General features: G+C 37.0%; 1 protein-coding gene across 1 annotated transcript; it reads left to right on the plus strand.

Annotated features, from left to right (window-relative positions):
- The first annotated feature begins 14801 nt into the window (after window positions 1–14801).
- LOC102700438 (putative phospholipid-transporting ATPase 9) lies at window positions 14802–22018 on the plus strand. The gene is made up of 11 exons (XM_006656035.3): window positions 14802–15873; window positions 16634–18000; window positions 18078–18188; window positions 18286–18562; window positions 18670–18758; window positions 18859–18967; window positions 19188–19400; window positions 19483–19605; window positions 19701–19799; window positions 19875–20066; window positions 20938–22018. Exons 1-11 carry the CDS (start codon window positions 15472–15474, stop codon window positions 21583–21585), a joined length of 3630 nt encoding a protein of 1209 aa, XP_006656098.1. The 5' UTR covers window positions 14802–15471; the 3' UTR covers window positions 21586–22018.
- Window positions 22019–22772: the final 754 nt, after the last annotated feature.

Below are 22772 nucleotides of genomic sequence, written 5' to 3' on the forward strand. Positions count from 1 at the left end.
TAAAAGTTGCAGGTAGTTTGTTTTATTTTGATCATATTTCTTCGAAAAATAAGCTATGACCATGAAGAAATTCTCGCACACAAACCTGTATTTTTGACAAGGGACTATTGCAAATTTGCCACCGATTTAAAATATTATTGTAAAACTACCACTAGAAAATTACAAAAATACCACTGGAACTATTATTTCGAGTGGTATCTTTGCAATTTAGAAAAAACTAGTGGTAAATTTGTAAGCCCCTTTCGACAAGGTTTCAAGTAAAAGAAAATGAGCAACGAAGCCAAGAGGAACTTTTAGCTTTTCTTTGAAAAATTTGGTTGCCCCCTTTTCTATAGCAGCATGATTTTTTTACATAATAGAAGTCTTTTTAAGCCAATTACTTAATTATAGATATCATGATTTAAACCATAAGGTGCGCAGGATCATGCACTACACAACTCCACTGCTACACATGAATGGCAACATGGCAGTAAAGTCAAATTACGCACCTCAGCAGTCTTTGTACTGCTGTACGTATATATGTGTGCAATTCCAAACAGAAATGGCTCTACTTGTTCATCAACGGCTGCAGCTCCTACGTGCCCTCAACGACTTAACAAATTCATGTTTTGACTTTAGGGCCGGCTCAATCACTTTTGCTTAATTACCTACGTGGCATGCGTTTTATATTAGTTAATTCCACACCTAACAGTCGATGTGATGACGACATGGTCCTCCACTATACAACCATGACACACACTCTGATGTGTGTAGGTTTGCAATATCCAGAGAGTCATATTGAATATATATGCAGCAATTAGTTAGTTGCAAGTTTGTTAAACCACCTGGAAAAAGAGTTGGGTTGGAAGCATAAATTATAGTGTAAAAGAACCTATATATGCCGTCAATTATTGAAAATTTGGAATCAAACAGCAAACAAGTTTTCTCTTTCTTTCTTTTCTTCTTCTTCTTCTTGTTTTTTTTTTTTTTTTTGCCAAGGAGCAGCAAACAAGTAGGTATATATAGTCCAAACCTAAAGTTAATCTCTACGCAAATGTGCTAAGTCAGATAGTCCTCATCAAATAATAATTGACGTCCTATGCTTTATTCTGTTGGACCATGTGAGGCTAGCTTGTCTTGGCTGCTAGATCATGTGGCTCAGAGTCAAATTAATTAGTACTAAAGATGCAAATTCACATGTATAGCAGCAATACAATTTTACTACGTGCACATGCACATATGTATGATCTACTTCAGATTTTTTGGGTTTGACTAGATTCATCTACATATAAATATATATTTTTATATATGTGTTTAAGTTCATTAGCATATATATGAATCTAAATAAGACTAGAAAATCTTATAACGTGAAACGGATGGAATAGTTAGTTTGGGATATATGGCTTTTAGTTTCCTCTTCTATGTAAATTACTAGTTAAAATTGTTCTTATGTCCAAGTTCACAATTACCACTGTCTTTTTTCCTTCTAATTGTAGGATTAACTATAGCATCACTTAAAGAGATATAATAACTAGTAGTGCAGAATATAGAGAGCAAAACAGACAAGGACTCCAGGTGATCGTTACGTTTCACCTATTCCATGTTGCAGTGATGGTACTGGTAGTAGTTGATTGATTAGGTAATTAATTATGTCATCTGTATATTTGATACGAAAAGTTTGTCATGAAAGAATTACTAGCAATTTGCAATTCTCGATATTTCATGCTAGTAGATATCCGCAAGCTACTTATTTTAGTAGTTTTAAAATTTTAAACATTTTTCATAAATAAAATATTAAAAATAAAATCTGCACCCAACTTGTTTTAATAAATCCTTTTGCCAATGTGGCATGGAAACTATAATAATAATATGGTATACCAAGAATTTAATCACATCACCAGGTAAAGAGTTGTAGAGTTTTCATCTTTTTTTTGATAGGAAAGAGTTGATGAGTTAACATATCATTGAATTTACTGTAAATGCCAATAGTGATTTTAGTTCATTGAGGAGGTAAACAAATTTCATTGTCACTTTATGGTACTCCTAATATTTCACCAATAAGAATATACTCGGAGGTACCAAAATTCACTAGAATGTGGTAGTTCCTGCCCCTTCTCAACAACTGTACTCAATCTCAAATGCCGACTGATCCTCCACTCCCCAAGGCATTTTAATTGGTAGATCGATTTCTTTGTGCCAAGAACAAGAATTTGATAGATAACAGGAGGATTTTTGAATTTCAGTTCTACCAATTTTTGCTCTAGATTTAAAAACTTGTACATTGTCAAACATCCATCCAGCCATATGGGATCTCCCACATGGACTAGTCATAGTGACATGCATGCATGGTTTCCAATCTAGAAGGGCCCCGATCGACATGTGTACATGCCACAATTTGCCCAACATTTTTGATACATCGCTAGTGATGTTGATATCTTTTAGAATGTGATTTATTAACTTTTTAATGTGACATATCTGCACACAACTAATAAACCCAATCCACTTTGCAACATGCATGTCTAGGTATGCTCTCATTTCAATGCCTCATTCAGTTAAAAAAAATGATATCAAGTCATAGCTTGCTGGTTAATTATTTTCTCCTATTAACTGCTGTGCTATCTTGGCTACTCGATCTATAGCTAGATTTAATCCAAATCTGGTGGAGTTGTAGTATTGACAACAACTTTATTAGTTGTAGCCGCTAACATTGGGTCCAAACTGAATGTCATAGATGAGCTGGGCACTGTAGCAACAGTCAGGTAAAATAAAGTGGTACTGTTGTGATGTTACTGTAGTAGTGAATTTTCAGCATTAATAATCAATATGAATGGCTGAAAATACACGTATTCCTAAGGTGTAGTTATAGCAACGACTACACCTAATTAATCTCAATTCAGGTAGAGTACATGCAGGCAGTGGTAATAATTGAATATACCTGTCGAAGATAAAATTACACCACAGAGGGATTGTGTGATCAGTTCCCAGTCCTTAATTAGGACAGCATGTATTTTAGCCGTTCATTTTGATTATTAATGCCACATAATAGTACCATAAACAATATTTTATTCTATGCCTTACTTTTGCTTCTACATCAAAAATCAAAGAATAAGTTATTTCGCTATCAAATCCTATATATATATATATATAAGCTTTTTTATGGTCGATCGGTTAATAATTTTCGTGAGAAGAAAATATAATGATCTTTTTATAGCATTCTTTTTGGAAATGTATACATATCATCACTGAAGAAAGAATTGATCTGAATTATCTTAGAGCACTGGGGCCGTAGCTTTCAGGACATCACACGTACGTCAAGTGAAATTTTAGTTCGGAAGCCGTTCATTCATACCTCCCGCTGAGGTTTCATGTTTGTCGAGGAATATACTCCCTCCATCCAAATTACCATTATTTCTAGCCCTCCAACCTCATTTATCCTACGAATGACTTTACATCTATCTTTTTACTCTCTCTGGTTCGTAAATCAGAAAGTTACATTTCTTAACACTCCTATCTACACTTCACAACGCTACTTTCTTCTCTTCGTATTAACGAGGGATTTTTTTAAGGTAGTGAGCCGTCCATTATCTTAGATCCAACGGATCTGATTTTGTTATACTACACCTGCTAGTAATACAGTAAAATTTCTATAAGGATAAAATTAGAATTAAGATATATAACTTTGGGGATAAAATTGTGTACCATATATCATTTTAAAATAGATAAACTGATAAATGTATTTTACCAAAGTTTGAAATAAAAATATTTAATATACTTATAAAAATATATAGTTAGATATAAATTTTACTATACTACCACTGTTATAAGTAAAAGGTACTTTAGCATTCTCCATGAATAAGAGGCATATTGGTCTTTTACTCTAACCACTAGTTTGTCGATATTGTTTCTAAATAAAGCCTTCGTGGACAAAGTGAATACCATTTTTTTGTTTTCAAGTGGTAGACTTGGTTGTGGTCCTCTTCATAATTCTGCAAGGCTATCAATGGTATGTACTAGCATCTTTGTACTACACGTATGGTCCCTATCTATATATCCATCATCAGCAATCACCGTAAATATCGTCACCTTTATTGCTTGTAGTCTAGCTACATGGTAACCAGCATGAAAATCATGATGATATGAGTTCTTCGTGTCACTTGGACATGGAATCTTCTAGTAATTTGCAGGTAGTGATAGGTGATGTACAGGAAACTTGAAATTTTATTGCTTTGTAGTGACTACTCCTGATTGAGTTCGATCATTTACAATTTACAGTTTTTCATCATATAGTACAAACTATATAAAAAGAAAATGTGTTCAGTGTACGATTCTGAATTGTTCCTTTTTTTTTGTGTGCTAGTTTGTCACACATGTAGCATCAAAGATAGTATGGTCATATGTATAGTTTGAATACACGAAAGGACACATGTAAAACTGATGTAAACATTAATATCACGATTATGTTATTTCAGGTAAAATAAATGTGTTTCATTTTTGCCATATTGAAAACTAGTTCATTTTTTGTCACATAGAGTAACAAGGTCTTAAAAAAGTAATGCTGATGTAGAAAAGTTGTAGAGAAATGTGTAAGCGTGTTATCAAGTCGTGGCCAATAATCAGAAAACAAGTAGGCCTCTGTGCAGACTTGATGATAAAATAAATTTAATCTACCTTTGTTAATAACTTAAGAAAAATCAAACAAATATCAGCAAACATCTCAACCAAACATGGATATGAAAACCTAACAGCTCTATTGCTACCGGTTGGTATATAATGGACAGATATGGGACATTTGTCGTCTTCATGGTGTTTAAAAAAATAAAAAAGACACCTAGTATATTATATAGGTACTGATTTTTTTTAAACGACACTATAATATTTTAGAAACCATTTTTTAAGAAATTAATACTTTAACATTTTATAGGGGATACCGAGTCATTGATCTTCTTATCCTCTCCTCCCTATTCTTCCACTTAGCCCTTGTCCCCTCTGGTTCAGCTCTGCTATAGCACTACTTAAGCCATCCCTAGTCCTCTCCACCCTTTCACCTATCTTTCTCTCTCATTGAGTCTTTAATTATCCCCTAGCCGCTTCTTTCTCTCCACAGTGGTGACGAACTCGCCATCCTCTCCCCCCATGACAACACTTGATGACATGTGGAAGGAGCCTTCCTCTCCATCAGAGTGATGGCCACGTCTTCTTCTTCAATCTAGATGGCAATACAGCAGAATGAGTGGGGGAATGCTCGACCACCCCTCTGTCATCCCCCTCCAAGTGCAAGCTGCTATGGCGACGCCTTTCTCTCCACAACGGTGATGGCTCCCTCGTGGGAGTGGCGGCGAGGACTAATTCAACATCTCCCTCGTGGATGGATTCAAATTGCTTCAAATTTTATGGATTTGTAGGTGCTTCAAATGTTCAAATCATGTGGATTTGTGTGTTTCAAATCTTGTCGGTAGTTTAAATGATTCTTGATGTGTGTGTGTTTCAGAATTTATGGATGGTGTTGAATTGTTGATTGTGTCAACTGAGATGGGGACGATAGGAGGCCGCTTGAAGCATCATCTTGAATCAAGTTGGCTTCTGTTTGTCATTCGTGGAACCTCAAAGGTGCCAGTATATATAGAAACCAACGCGTATAATTCCTCTCATAGGTACCTCCTGTGTGGTCTTGGTTGGAAAATCATCAGCACGTACTTAATTATGTTAGATTCCCAACAAACACCTGTATATCCATGTCTCTGTAGAAGTGATAGCACCTAATTAATCATCTCAACCGTTGCAATCACAAAATACCACAACAGTTCTTGTAAGATGTAAGTAGTTTGTAAGAATTCTTTTGTACGTGTATCATTTTGCAGAGCGTTTCTAACATTGAGTAATATTGATTTCTCTAAGAAATATTCTTATAACCATAAGACTATTAATATCATGTGAATATTTTGGTTTAGAATAGAATAAATCATATCTATGAGTTAATGCTGATGTTAATTTGACTAATTATTGTTTATCAAACTCTATAATTAATTAAATTTGTTCTTTAAAAATCAAAGTACCACTTATAGAAGTGCACGGAGGAGGGAGCATTCATGACACCCGTGCTAGATGTATTTAGGAAAAGAAGAATTCATGCACAAGGGTTTGGTTATCACATCATTTTGCTTGATTAATTAGTTAACAAATCTTGAAGTTAGGGGTGTCAAAGCTTTAACCATGCAAGAAAGCACTTTTCGTGTGTTGCCAAAATTATGGACATATGACTCTACCTTACCTAATAGGTCTAATTAATATAGATAGGAATGTAATTTGTGACCTTCATTTATTTATATATATATATATATTCATGTGTCTGTGATTTACTCGTTACTAGAGTCTACCCGTTATGAAACTGGAGGGAATACCGTGCATGTGCTAATTAGCTCATTATTTTCACCGCGATCTTAATTAATTAACTTGCTTCTTAAGCTGAAATTGACGCCGTTTAAATGAGTCTTTTTTTCAACGAAATAAATGCATTGAATCTCCGTCCGCTAACATGTCTTTTACTCCTGCTAGCTACTAGCTAGGAGGAAGAAAGCTGTTTTTTTTTTGGCAAAGGAAGAAAGCTAAACCTGGAGTCTGGAGCGCTAAGTCTCCAGTGGCTGCACGGTCAAACCATCCATTAGGCCAGTCTCAGTGAAGATTTCATAGAGATGTCATGCACATTAATTAGGTAACATATCATCATAAAAGAAAATATTTATATGAAATTATGAGAAGAGAGAGAATGAATTCGTTCATGGTCATGAAATATTTGAACACTGTTACCAAGTTCTCGGTAACGCAGTGAAACTCACATTGAGAGGCTTGAGGTGTTTCATCCAATCAAACACATGCTCGCCTAGGTTGGTGCATATGATCTTTAGCTTTGAAAATGGTGCAATTGCACCGTGAGTAGTCGTTTCATGTATCGTTTGATCGAGTTAGCTATTTTAAAAACTGTCCAGTGAAATTAGATATTAGAACCGGCCTTATTAGTCCAAGAATACTAAGAAGAGCTCATATATAAATATATAATGAGAAATGCAATGAAATTTTGAGCACTGCTACCATAGTAGATCTCCAAGCTTTCTGCAGTACGCACGCTTGCAAGATCCAGTGATGGTGACATGTTGCATGCATGCTACCATCGTCAGTCAAGATCCAAGAAACCCGGCCTCCTATCAGGTACTGTACCTGTTCTTTCTCATCACCCACACTACTCACAGGACTCAGGACTCATCTCTCTCTCTCTTTATTTTTTGTTGGTCCTCCTTTAGTTAGCTTTGGGATATTCCTAGCCAGCTGTGCAACATGTAGAATGTATGTGTTAGATTTGGGGCTTGGTATCAATGTAGGATCGATCACTTAGCTGTGTGGCATATGGCCTTGGAGGGTTGTGATAGGACAAAATAATTATGATTAAACAAGAGACATATAATGTTTTAGTGAAGAGGTGAACTGTCTAGTTTTTGCCCTAGCTAGGCCAAGTAGCTCAACAATCCGACCCATCTCCCCCTTTGCTTCAGTGACCTTTGTGCTTTAGGGACCATTTGCTTTAAAACAAAACTTTCAGATAAATTGATTGTTTATCTCAATGCTATTTATTACTGAAACTGCTGTCTATATAACACATAACATAAAATCTTACCTTGCATCTGCAAATTTTGGACCATTGGATCTGCTTTGAGATTTGTGTGGACAATAACATTATCCCTAACCATTTTCGTATGATGCAGGCACACACCCGAGCGAAGCAACTTGCCTCCTTCGATGTTGCCACCACCCGGTCTCGATAATCATACAAAGAGTCAATAATACTGGCAAATCCCCCTACCCTCGACTAGCTAGCCTCCTCCCCTAGCTGCGGACAAAGAGTGCCTCTCCCCTACTATCTTCCTTATCCCCGACAACTCCTTGCGGATCAGTGACCGCCTCTCCCCAAAACTAGCCTATCATCGACTTCAAACCCCACGGCTTTGTTGGCGAGGTTGCCTTGCCACCTGTCTATTCTATCGCCCATATACGGGATACCACCATCCACAACCATCACTCTAAACCCGTGGAACCCCCTTACTAGATATAGAGAAGAGGGAGCTAGGGTCATCGGAGCATGAATCGCAAAACAGATACTAAGGTCAGGTCAGAAATTCACATGAAGCATGACTTTTATAAGGTTGGCCTTGGGATCACTGTACATACATATCTCAAAGGAAAGCTTCATAATGCGTGTGGCAGCAATGTTGATGCATAATATATTTCTAACACAAACTATTGATACATCCAAACGGTGTGAAACAGAGCAAACCTCTGCAAAATATGGGCAATACTTCCAATATTCCCAGCTTAAGCCTTCGCAGTTAAAACCCAACTTTGGATCTTCATTTCCCAGTTAATTGCAAACCAGTTAGCAAGTTGACCAGGCAATCCATAATGCCGGCTTTTAAAGGCACACATAATTTAAGCACTAGGATCACCATCACAATTATTGGAACTTCTGAGATTATTGTCCCATTGTTCTCTAGCCATTTTGTGCACCAATTCCATCCCATCCCCATCCATGCATAGGCATTTTCTTTGCTGGACATGGTCACTGTACTCTTACAGTCACTGCAGGCAAAGGCCGGCAAGCTGAATTACAGGACAAGTTTCATTGTCCTCCAGGAGCTAATTTCAATTAGTTTAGTAACTCCCAAGGAGACATTTTCATTGGGCATTTCACATCCCATTAAAATATCAGCATAACAGCTGTACTTTTCCAGGAGTATTGTAGTAACTTGTTTTATTTAATATTGTGTTGATATCTCCTAGAAAATATATACAAGAGATAGAATTCCACTTGTGTGTGGGACTGTTGATGGACAAAACTATCGGAGTTGTCGATAATCACGTGTGTTAGCAGCAACATCCTTCATAGAGTCTCAGATACCCAAAAGGATCAGGTTTTTTTTCTGGATAAATTGTCACCCTTTGAAGAAAAAAAAATGTAGAATAAAGCTAACAAGAAAAAAATGGGAGTATATTATAATTAAAAAGGTAACATGTCTAATCTGTAGAAGTTAAAGAAGAACCGCAGTAAAGTGTAGTTTTGTTTTATCAGTTAGCCATGTTATTTTGCACAATTAATGCAAAATCTAATGTTTCACAAAACATTGACAAATTAAAATTGAATCGCTAACTGTATTAGCTTTAATCAGACTTATATCTTTGTTTTTAGTGCAATTTCTAAGAGGATACACGTATGCAGTTTTATTTTGTCTATATTAGAAAACCCTACACTATTTGTCCTTTTTTAAAAAAATAGACCGTAGTGTTGTTAAAACAAGCATATGACCACTTTTTTTTTTTACCAGAGTGCGTGCATTATCTATCCGATTGATGTGGTTGTGTGAAGGGATTAGGTACGTGGCCCCTTTATTGAAAAAAAATGTTTACTCATTTATTCCTCTACGAGCAAGTTTAATAGTATAACCAACTACTGGCTCTAATTCATCTATAGTCAATCTAATAGCCAACTCTTACAGTAGTTACGTATAAAACATATACTACCATGTTCCACATGTCATACACACATTGTGTCTTGGAGTCCGTGCACAGCTGACTATAAAATTTCTCTTCTCTCTCCTCTCTTATCTCTTTAAAATATACTTATAGCTGGCTTGGCTTATGGTCTGCTATTGTACCTGCTCTAGGACTGAAAGATGCATTAGAATATTGTGTGCAATGTCCAAGGATAATTTATAAACTTGTTATTATTCCTTAATGCTCCTGTATTTGTAAGGAGTACCATATATTATACGTCAGTGTCGTCCGATATGTTACATGGAGAGGGGAGAATCTCAGAATCATATCGATCTTAATTGGGGCCAACTGCCAAAACTTTTCGAGAGGCATCATATATTACTTCACTTCTTATGAAAGCGAAGAATTTGATCGGCCTTTCCATTTCCCCCCACTAAATTAACAAATTCTACTAAATATTACAATGTCAGTTTAGAAAACAAAACAAACAAAAAAAAAACAGCGGCTCGATTAAATTTTGGTACGATAATTTTAGTTTACCGGTTGCATCTGAACTGATTTTCGTCCATGGTTCCGTGGTCGCTATCAGTGTCGTTGGTTTGTTAATTAATCACCAAAAACGAAAAGTGAACATTCTTGCCGTCAAAATGCGGATAAGATTGTGCATCTAGGATCGATGTGACAGTAATATTCTCCATTAGATGGAAGAGATTATTCGAACAATTTGTAGGGTCAGGAGAAACTGGTCGAGCTAAATTTCACCATGAATTTCATTTAGTGCTTCTTTCACGACTTGCCGGGTCTAGTCAACGAGCTTGCTCTCCCAACTGAGCCTGGCAAGTTTACAAGTTCAGTCGGTCTGCGTGCAGTTAGGCCGCGTTCGGATATGGCATAAGTTAACTTATGCCTTGGCACGAAAAACGTAGCAATAGATTAAAATATAATTAATTAATTAATAATTATTAAAAAAATATAAAATAGATTAATATGATTTTTTAAAACAACGTTTTTATAGAAAATTTTTGTAAAAAATATATCGTTTAGAAGTTTAAGAAGCATGCGTGTGGAAAATGAGGGGTGATAATTTAACTAAGGCCGCTGCCGCCTTACTTTATTATGCAGTCCGGGTGCTTCCTCTATGATTCTTGTAGAATCAAGCCGAGATGTTAAAGACCTGGGTATGAGGTCAAGTCCATAAAAATATCAGTGCTGCCATCTTTTGCCTTTTTCGAAAGAAGGCCTAACGACATATTTATAAATAAAAATAATTTATAAATAAAATATTTATATGTATGTTTTTAGCAATCTAAAATCAACGATAAACTATGATGAAAAAACTTTGATTGAAAATTTAAAATTGATTTATAAACATAAATAAAAGTAAAAGGATAATGGTGCATACATAAGGAAAGAAAAATCAACAATACCTTCGTCAAGTTCAAGGATTTATCATTGGACTGTCCTCTGGTAGGCACACTCATGGGTATGTGTTACGTGTGTGTGCGCATGTGCGTGTGTCTTTACCCTATAATTTGGAAAAAAAATGTTTTAGCACTTTGCAGCCATGAAAACTTGTGTCAAAACTTCGTAAAATACTTCCTAGGCCATATTTAAAATATAGGAGCATGTTTTCCTGATCCTTTAGGCCATTGAAAGATGAAACTTAGGGTTGTTCCAAAGAGAGTTGTTTTTTTCGTGAACCTCATGAAATTTCTGTTCAATTTACATATTACTGACTTTCTGGGCTGTTTCTGAGGTAGTTTCTCTTAGAAATTTTTCCACTTCACAATTAAATCAAAGTGGTTTGTTACGTCATTTCCAGTAACTTGTTCAAAATATTTTACTGATAAATCTCATCGTAAATATCATTTTTTACTTAAAAAGTCAAAGCAGCAAATCACTGGCTTAATTTGAAGACAATCAATTATTAACTGCTTAAATTGAACGATAAATAATCTGGTTAAACCATAAAGGTACGTAGTTACCGCAAATTACCCCTTTACCCACCACCTCCCAAATTATAGATCATTTCCCTCCCAAAAGAACAAAAAAAAAATTATATCAACCTTTCTCTTTTTGAATTTATTGAGAGTGAAAGAACAGGTTGAGACGTCTAACTTGACAGTGGATTGATAGAAAGCATAAGGCCGCCTAATTTTCGTACAGAAAGCTCCATATATCAACCTTGAATTTTTGGGATAAACTTTGCCACCTAGTTCTTGTCAACATGGCAACTAGGAAATTATTAGGAGCATGTCCCAAGGTCAGAATTCTGAATAATCTTTGCCTATAAAAAGAAGAGAAGAAAAAATCAATTCATAAGGGACAAGTATAATGCTTGACTTAGATACTACAAGTTATGCCCATGATAGGTACAGGGGACTTGTTGAATGTATGTAATGTAATGGAAGTAATCCATCATCTTTTGGATTTGCCTCACCAAAGATTGTCACTCTCTGTGCCACTTGACAAAATTGATGTCAAAAGGGGATGTCTCATTGATTGGCAGTTTATCAGCTCCATCTTTTCTCTTTTGTCTGTGCTCGTGCTTATAACCTAAAATTTAAATTTTTATTCTTAAATTTAGAGTAAACCATGGGATTTTTCATCGTAGTTTATTTTACAGTCTTGGCTTTTAGATTGCGACGAACACATATATAAAAAATTTATTTACAAATATGCCATTTGACTTTTTCTTTGAATAAACCAAATGATCACCCTATAACAGAAATATATATATATATATATATATATATATATATATATATATATATTCCATGCTTTTACCCAGGCTCATTACTTTTCAAGATCTTGAAAAACAATTCAATTCTTTTAATTTGAACTACTGGAAAAGAACTCTAGTTTTCATCTTAGATCTCCCCCCATTAGATTAAAATGGAGCTAAGTGATGGTGAAAGTTTAGGCACCTGATAGAATCAGAATTTTTTATCCATTCTGGAAATATACTGATTCCTGTGAAAAAGTAAGCCCTTAACATTTTTAAAGCATAATTTGCGATCTCACCAAACAAAAGCTTGAGATGATTAATTAATTATTCAGTTATGGTTGGAAACTAGACACATCGGTAATGTGTGTTTACTATGTGCGGCAATGCAGTTTGTTAGCTGTAACTGACATTTGGTGGGTAACTTTCTTTTGCAAGTTGCAAGGTTAACAACAGCAAATCAAATTGGGAGCATAACAAAGGCATTTTTCGCATCCCAAAAGGAGAAGATAAAAAAGGATGAAATCTAGAATCTCGACTGAAATGTTCAACAAGAAAAAGAGTAGGGCTATCTATACAAGAAAGATAAATATGCTTCTTTTCACTCCCATATGCACCTCTTTTTTCTTTTTTTCTGTTATGTCATGGGAGCTTCCTAGAAGCTCCAAGGCCGCCTTCGGCTGTAGAGTTGATAAGTTAACCGGCACGGAAAACGTAGTAATAGATTAGTACATGATTAATTAATTATTAATTTTTTTTAAAAAATATAAAATAGATTAATATGATTTTTTAAAACAACTTTCCTATAGAAATTTTTTTAAAAAATATACCATTTAATAGTTCGGAAAGCGTGCATACAGAAAACGAGAAAACGCGAGGGAGGTTAGTTAACCTGTGCCACTGACGAATGCGGCCCAAATATGCTTAGAAATATATTCTGGCAGGTTCTAGAAGCTGAACCTGTTGCATGCCATTTGTATTTTCCGTATCAGACGCATAGACGCAAACAATTGAAAGATTTTTCTTTTTGAAGGGCAATTGAAAGAAATTTGGAGACGCATGTGTCGTGTTTATGTGACCTTGCATCACTTTAACTAACCTGAATATTGTTTTTTCATATCTTAAAGAAGCCCTAGTTCCACAAGGCTCTTACCTTACCCACTAAATCAACAACCTTGCTCATTATCTATATCTGTAGCCGCTGTCTTGGCTGCAGTACTTATCGGTGTATATGTCTTAAATAGATAATCTTTTCTTTAAAAGAAACTTACAATTAAACTTTGAAATCTTAATCAACTAATATATTGAAATCTTAAAGATTTAACATGTGAATATGATGTTTGCAGATTCACCAAGGAAAGAAAACTTTCATGATGCTATGTTTTAAATAGTTTTTCTTAATATACCACTGGGGAAAAGCAATGATGAAACGTGTTACCATGTGGATCTCCTTCAGCAGCAAGTAAAAGAACAGACCAGGTATTTTTAATAATTTTGTGAACTTATTTTCAACGCCTACCAACGAGTCCTTGGACATGTTAAACCGGTTGAACTGAAACAGGTACAACGACCTGAATTTGTCAAGCTAGATTATGTCTTCTCTATGACAACACGTCAAGACAAAATGAATCATACAATGCTAGCATAAAAAAAAACAGACACATACATTACATGAGATGGACATCCAAAAAAAAACACCTTAGTTTATTCTTGTTGTCCCCCTCAATTCTTCGGCAACGCAACCCCAAATCCGCAAAAAGAATTAATGTTTCGATATCAAGGGTATACATATAATAAAAATGAGCGAATTGTCGTTAAATATAATTTTTACTAGATTCCTAGGCATCACTCCCCATCCACCCCACCACACTGCACACCACTTAAAATTACCTTCTTAAATTTTTTATATACGTGACTGTGTCACTGAAATTAAGTATACACGAAACAAGTTATTAATAATTTAAAAAGTAACTTGTTGGCAAAACTTTTATAAATGTGGTCTTATTGATCGAAGGTAAACACAAAAAATAAACTATAAAAAACTTAAAATTAACTCTAAATTTAAATTATAAAATTTAAATTTTGGTTTACGAACCAAAACATAAGTGAAGGGTTTTTATTGATGACAGGAACAGAGCAAAAGTTTTTATTGATGACAGAAAAACAGAGCAAAGCAGAGGCGACATGGCAGCAGCAGCAGCAGGAGGAGAGGAGGCAGCAACAAGCCAACAACCAAGAAAAACCCAACCCGCCGCACAGGTCGACTCGACTCGCTCGCATCGCATCCCCCGTCGCCTACGCCTACTCCATTGACGACCCGCAAAGCTTCGAATTTTTTCCTCCCATTCCATTCTTTCTTTCCTTCCCCCGAAACCACCACCACCTTCTTCTTCTTCCTTCCTCCTCCTCTTCTTCTTCTTGCACACCACGCGTCCACCGCGATTCGCCTTCGGGGTTTCCTTGCCCCGCGCATTGCCTGCCGCCGCCGCCCCCGGATTCCGTCCGTGCGTGTGTGTGTGCGCGCGCGAGCGCTTGCGCTTTTTTCTCCTTCCCGCCACGCGTCTCGCCCCGCCCCGCCCCGCGCGCCAAGTTAAGTTCTTTGGGAGGAGAGGAGGGGAGGGGAGGCCGTCCGCGCCGCATGGATCAGGGTCTCCGCTGGAGGTGCCGCCGCCTCCGCCGCCTCGACGAGCTGCGGTTCTTGGGGTTCTGGGACCCGCGCGCCGTCGCCGGAGCGCCGGGATCTCCGACCCGCTTTCTCTGAGGATTTCCTTCTCTCTCTCTCTCTCTTCCTTTCTCTCTTCTTGGTTCAGTGCTACAGCTCCCAGCTTCTTGCGCAGCTGTGTGTGCAGCTGCCTGCTTGCTTTCTTTCTTTCTGGGTAGGTGGGTGTGTGTGGGTGGAGTGGAGTTGGGTGGCAGGAGGGCCTCGCAATTTATTGCGAGCTTGTCTCCTCCTCGGTAAAGGAGGAGGAGGAGGAGGAGAGGGGATTGTTCTTGCCTGAATCTGACTTGTTCTTGCTCAGACGAACGAAGAGCCCAGTACCAATTTGAGGTGGTTCAGTTACTTCGTGCTCCTGTCTTGCCCCCACCCCACACAAATTCAACCATCTTGGAGCAATTTGGGGGCGTCAAAGATCGTGTTTTGTCTCCTTGTTGTTCGAGGCGAGCTCCTTGGGGTGTGTGTGCAGAAGCGGTCTTGGTGTAGCAGTTATTTGGCCTGCCAGTTTTGGGAGATGGCTGGGAGGAGGAGGAGGAGCAGGAAGCTGAAGCTCAGCGAATTGTACGCCTTTGCGCTGTGCAGCAAGGGATCCACCGAGGACCATTCTTCGCGGATTGGGACGGCGGGGTTCTCCAGAGTTGTCTATGTCAACGAGCCCGAGAGGCATGAAGAGGAGGGCTTGAGATACCACCCAAACGAGGTGTCGACGACCAAGTACAGTCTGGTGACTTTCATTCCCAAGTCCCTCTTTGAGCAGTTCAGGAGGGTGGCCAACTTCTACTTCCTGGTCTCGGGCATCCTCGCCTTGACCCCGCTGGCGCCGTACACCGCGGTCAGCGCTCTCCTGCCGCTGTGTATTGTGATCGCGGCGACAATGGGGAAAGAAGGCGTCGAGGATTGGCGGAGGAAACAGCAGGTAGTTCAGTTTTGTTTTGATTCATGTGGATATGAGTTTTGATTTGTGTCGCCTAAGAACTTAACTGGCCTTATAAACATAATCTTCTATAACAATGATCTTTCATGAATTACTTGGTGAGTTCAAACAGTTTTGTCATCTGGCTTTTTGCTAATATTTTTTCCCAGCTCCTATACACATCTAGTTTGGCATCACTAAAGGTAAATGATGTTGCATTATTGCATGATTAGGGATGTGACAAAGTTGCTAAATGGGCTTTCTTTATAAACCAACAAGTTATGGTTATCAATATGCAGAAAAAAATATGAATTTGTTTTTTTGTACTACATGATTAAATTCTGATTTGCGTAATAGACCACTGATAACTTAATGTAAGAATCCTATGCTGAAAGCAGAACAACAACTTTGGTTATGGTGATTGTAAAATCAATTTGATCATCTTAGAAGGCAGCTGGTGAATTGAATTACCAAACACTTGTAATATAAGTTGTAGCTTATGACTTCACTTTAGAAAAAAAAAAACTGTACTGGATCAATATTGAGCTCATTTGGATGTTATGTTATAACTTGGGGTAAATTTATAATCAACTTCTTTTTGTTTATATGGTTCAAATCTCCGAAGAGTGATAGTCTTCATGCTGACATGTGTATCTTAAATTTTATTGCCAAGCCTATCAAGATTTAGTTAGCTTGGATATTCGTGTATATTTTAAGTGCTATTGGTATATGTTAATTGGATATATGTAATTACTTCACCCAGGATCATGAACTCAATAATCGGATAGTAAAGGTGCATAGAGGCAATGGGAATTTTGAAGAGACAAAATGGAAGGATATCAAAGTTGGTGATGTAATAAAGGTGGAGAAGGATAATTTTTTTCCTGCCGACTTGATTCTACTTTCATCTAACTATCCGGATGGAATCTGTTATGTAGAGACTATGAACCTTGATGGTGAGACGAATTTGAAAATTAAGCAAGCTCTTGAGGTGACATTGCATTTGGAAGAGGACAGTAGTTTCATAAATTTTAGACAGACGATTAAATGCGAAGATCCAAATGCAAATCTCTATTCTTTTATCGGTACTATGGAATGGAGAGACAAGCAGTACAATCTGTCACCACACCAACTTCTTCTTCGAGACTCGAAACTAAGGAACACAGATTACATATATGGTGCTGTGATCTTCACAGGCCATGATACAAAAGTAATGCAAAATGCAACTGACCCACCATCGAAAAGAAGCAAAATTGAGAAGAAAATGGATGAAATCATTTATCTGCTGATGTCTTCACTACTCTTAATTGCATTACTTGGTTCAGTATTGTTTGGTATCTGGACCAAAGAAGACTTAATGAATGGCGAGATGAAACGGTGGTATCTTCGGCCAGATCGTTCGTCTGTCTTCTTTGATCCAAAGCGAGCAGCTCTGGCTTCTTTCTTCCATTTGTTGACAGCCTTGATGTTGTACAGCTACTTCATCCCAATCTCTTTGTACATATCTATTGAGATGGTCAAGATATTGCAGGCTCTATTCATCAACTCGGACATTGAAATGTATCATGAAGAATCAGATAAGCCAACCCATGCTCGTACTTCGAATCTAAATGAGGAACTGGGTCAAGTTGATACAATTCTTTCTGATAAGACTGGGACATTGACATGTAATACGATGGAGTTCATTAAGTGTTCGATTGCTGGCATTGCCTATGGTAAGGGTGTCACAGAAGTTGAGAAAGCTATGGCTCTAAGGAAAGGGGCCATGTTAGGTGATGATATACAGAATGATGATATAAAAGCAGAGAACATAGAAAAAATAACTGACAAAAGTGAAATTACTCATGTTAAAGGATTTAATTTCAAGGATCCACGTATTATGGATGGAAACTGGATTCGTGAGCCGAATAGTGATATGATTAGGGACTTTTTCCGTCTGCTAGCCATCTGTCATACATGTATACCTGAAGTGGATGAAGAAACTAATAAGGTGTCATATGAAGCTGAGTCCCCTGATGAAGCTGCATTTGTAATTGCAGCAAGAGAGTTGGGGTTTGAGTTTTATCGTAGGACACAGTCAAGTATAACTGTTCGTGAGCATGATCTGATTACAAATACTGTAAAAGATAGGTAAGTCAAATTTCTTTGTTTCCCTGTTAGATAATTCTAATTAGCCAAGCTTGAGACCTTTAGCATATTTTTTACAGAAAGTATGAGCTCCTGAATGTATTGGAATTCACTAGTTCACGGAAACGGATGTCTGTGATAGTCAAGGAACCAGAGGGAAGGATATTACTTCTCAGCAAGGGCGCTGATAGGTCAGTATTCCATTTATTCTAAATTTCTGCAGCTTTTATTACAGTAATCTTTAATTTGTTGTCCAAGGATTCTTAATTGTCTTCTCCATTTAAACAGTGTTATGTTCAAGAGGCTTGCACCATCTGGAAGAAAATTTGAGGAAGAGACTAAAAGGCACATAAATGAGTATTCTGACTCAGGCTTAAGAACCTTGGTTCTTGCGTACCGTGTCTTGGATGAGAACGAGTACATGCAATTCAGTGATAAATTCAACACTGCCAGAACATCTGTAAGTGCTGACAGAGATGAAAAAGTTGAGGAGGCTGCTGACAGCATCGAGCAGAACTTGCTTCTTCTCGGTGCCACTGCTGTTGAAGATAAGCTCCAGAAAGGGGTATGCCCTTTTCTGACCAGGCTATCTTTTCCTGCCATATTTTCTATTCAGATTCATTCAAGTGAAAGCTAATATTTTTGTTTATGTGCATGCACATATATATTCAGGTACCTGAATGCATAGACAAACTTGCACAAGCTGGAATCAAGATATGGGTCCTGACAGGTGACAAAATGGAGACAGCTATCAATATTGGGTATGTCTATTTCTTTTCTTGTGTGTGGACTGTGTAGCACAAATTTTTTAGTACAACATGGCTATTTTCTGTTCTGATTCATGTGGTTCTTCATCTTCAGCTTTGCATGTAGCTTACTTAGACAAGGGATGACACAAACAATTGTTACGCTGGAAGCACCTGACATAATTGCATTGGAGAAAACTGGAGACAAGTATTCAATTGCAAAAGTGAGTAAATGATTGCATTACCCTTTTTTTTTAATCATTAGATATGAAGTGTTCTGTTTATAGATGAACTGTAATTTTGGAACAATACTATTGTCGCTGATAGTTCCCAAATGTTATAAAAAGTTGTAGGTGCAGTGAAATATGTACTCACATTTATTTATACATGTTAATAGTAGAAAATAAAAATCCTGATAGTTGCTACTCTTTATCGGCTCTCCAGGAATCAAAGCAAAGGGTAATGGATCAAATAGAGGATGGAATCAAACAAATTCCACCCCCAAGTCAGTTAAGTACTGAATCCTTCGCACTGATCATTGATGGTAAATCATTAACATATGCCTTGGAAGATGATGTCAAATTTAAGTTCTTGGATCTTGCTTTGAAGTGTGCCTCTGTTATTTGTTGTCGATCTTCACCAAAGCAGAAGGCATTGGTCAGTGTTTTATTTTCTGAAGTTCATATTAATCTACTATTCTAGAAGTATGCATGTGAAGATGATTTGGTAATGACTGCAGGTTACAAGACTGGTTAAACGTACAGATAAAGTGACATTAGCAATTGGTGATGGGGCTAATGATGTTGGCATGCTCCAGGAAGCTGATATAGGTGTTGGCATTAGTGGTGTTGAGGGAATGCAGGTTACAAATTTGATACTCTCTGAATCTTGTCAATGTACCTGTGCCACTATAATGCTTATTTTATTGACATGCTGTTCGTGTTGACAACGTTTTAGGCTGTCATGGCAAGTGATTTTGCAATTGCTCAATTCCGCTTCCTGGAAAGGTTGCTGCTTGTTCATGGGCATTGGTGTTATCGTCGCATTTCAGTGATGGTATGCTTTCATTATTGTTTAAAATTTGCTTTTGAAATTCAAGCATCATGTTGATCTTTTTTTTTTTGGGTGCAGATATGCTATTTCTTCTACAAGAATGTGACTTTTGGAGTCACTATCTTTCTCTACGAAGCATTTGCATCTTTCTCAGGGAAGCCAGCTTATAATGACTGGTTTTTATCACTATACAATGTCATTTTCACTTCTCTCCCTGTCATTGCGTTGGGAGTATTTGACCAAGATGTGTCTCAAAGGCTGTGTCTGCAGGTACCTTAATGTCAAAATATTTGAGATAAAAGCTACTATCTTTAAATTTTTGATGAAATTGGCAAAAAAGTCTAGTTCAGATCCAGCTTACACAATAAAGTTATTCTAAGTACATTCCTCTTTGTTAGTAAAAATGGTCATATAGTAAGGTAATACATTTATTTGATATGATTACGTGATGGTGGTGTTTCTCCTATAAAAGGAAATGATAGGGTCGATAATGATCCCCAACCTTAGTCAAGGAGATCTTTTGTGGTTATATATTTAGACATTTATAATACAAGGGTTAATTGGATTCATGCCATTATAAATTTGTCTGTTTTGAAAAATACCATTATTATTCAAATAATTGGAAGTATGCCATTACAATATCCCAACTATTTGAGATATGCCACTGTGTACCCCTTCGGTGCATTTAGAAATTTTTTGGATCAAATTGCCCTCTGCACTTACAACAATCTTCCAGAGGGAGTGGTGAACAACACAGAGAACAATATGGTCCAATTTTTTTAGTGTACCGAATGGCTACGCAGTGGCATATCTGGAATAGTTCTGAAATTGTAATGACATCTTTCCATTTAGTCGAATAGTAATGATATTTTTTAAATAGATAAATTTATAAGGCATGAATCTAATTAACCCTTTATAACATAGGTGGGGTGGGTCAGGATCATATGTTAGGTGGGCTACTTGATCATGCAGTTATACATACAACTAAAACCAGATGATAATTTAGATCTTATAGTACATTTATTTGCTATCTGTCTCAACACGTAGGAGATAAATTAGTCTTACAAGAACGTTTATCCCAGAAACCACTGACTTTACTAAGCCTTTTCTATTAACATCTGTTCTGCCTGTTAATTTGCAGTATCCAGGGCTCTACCAAGAAGGTGTGCAGAATATATTGTTCAGTTGGTGCCGGATACTTGGCTGGATGCTTAATGGCATAATCAATGCCATCTTAATCTTTTACTTCTGCACTACTGCCTACGGGATCCAGGCATTCCGTCAGGATGGCCAAGTCGCTGGCTTGGATGCCCTAGGAGTTCTGATGTACACTTGTGTGGTATGGGTAGTGAACTGCCAAATGGCACTCTCTGTGAACTACTTCACAATAATCCAGCACATATTCATATGGGGCAGCATTGCTGTATGGTACCTCTTCCTCTTGGCCTATGGTGCTGTGGACCCGAGGTTCTCAAAATCAGCCTACATGGTCTTCATTGAACAAATGGCTCCAGCACTTTCATATTGGTTGGTGACACTTTTTGCTGTGATGGCAACACTCATCCCTTACTTTAGCTATGCCGCAATCCAGATCCGCTTCTTCCCTATGTTCCATAACAAGATTCAATGGAAAAGATACTTGGGGAAGGCTGAAGATCCAGAGGTGGCAAGACAATTGTCATCGCGACACCGGACATCGTCACACCAGAGGATGGTTGGCATCTCTGCTCGCCGTGATGGCAAGGCTATGCAAATAACGAAGGAAACCGAATTACAAGTTCAGGGATAATTTTTTCTTCCCTTTAGATTTTGTGTCCTTGTACAGCTTATAGGATGTTGTTGTCCTGAAAAATGACTAATTGGAACTCGGGGACATTCTTGGATTGTTGCTTCTGTGATGTTTGTGGAGTTTTAGTGTAGACAGAGCAAGGCCTGAATATTTCGTAGATAGACCACAGGATGACCAAGAGAGCACCTGATGTAAAGTTTAAATTTAGGGTGGTGTATTATTTTCTTTTCTTTCATACCTCTAGATGTATGTAACTTGATGGTAGAATTTCATTTTGTTTTATGCCTTTTTTACTCCCCCTTACCTGCTATCCCTCAAGTGTATTGTAAACAAATAGTGGTAAGGATTGTGATGAAATAATGACTGCCTCCAGTCTTTAATTGGAATGGATCGTACATGGAAGTATGTTGAAATAAACGTGTGGATTTGGGCATTCTGATGTTACATTTGCTTTGTATGTTGGTATCTGATGAGACTTAAAGCAGCTATTCATGTGTTGTTTTTTTCTTTTCATTCATCTGTGCAGGGCAGTGTGCTTGTTCTTATGTTACCAAGATAGCTTATTAAAACATGCAAATAGTGATGGAAAGGAAATTGGCGTTCACACAAATGAATTCATTGATTGAATGAAGCCAACCTTCTGACATACGCACCAATTCTCTTTTCAGAAATAAACATGACTAACTGCTACTAACTCCGTTTTATAATTTTATAATGTAAGATGTTTGATTTTTTTTATAACTTTTGACTATTCGCCTTATTAAAAAATTTAATATAAATATAAAAAATGACAAGTCCTGTTTAAAGTTCTTTTGATAATAAAGTAAATCATAAGCAAAATAAATGATATTTTCATAATTTTTTTAAATAAGACAAATGTTCTAACATCATAAACAAAAAAGTCAAACATTTTACATTATAAAACGGATGGAGTATTTAACAAACAATGAAGGCCATCTTTTGGCTTTTCAGTGGAAACAAAAAATAAAACATAATTTGTAAATAAAAAAAATTATATATGTGTTCTTAACGACCCTAGAAGCTAAGACCGAAAAATAAATTCTAAATTTAAGGTTAAATCCAATTTTTTACTTAAAAATATAAGCATAAACGAAAAGGTGGGTGAGCGAACGTGAACTTGTGGCCAAATCAAGCTTAAACCATTAAAAGAAAACAGGTCTCAAATG

The sequence above is a fragment of the Oryza brachyantha genome, chromosome 6, assembly GCF_000231095.2.
Source record: "Oryza brachyantha chromosome 6, ObraRS2, whole genome shotgun sequence".
NCBI lineage: Eukaryota > Viridiplantae > Streptophyta > Magnoliopsida > Poales > Poaceae > Oryza > Oryza brachyantha.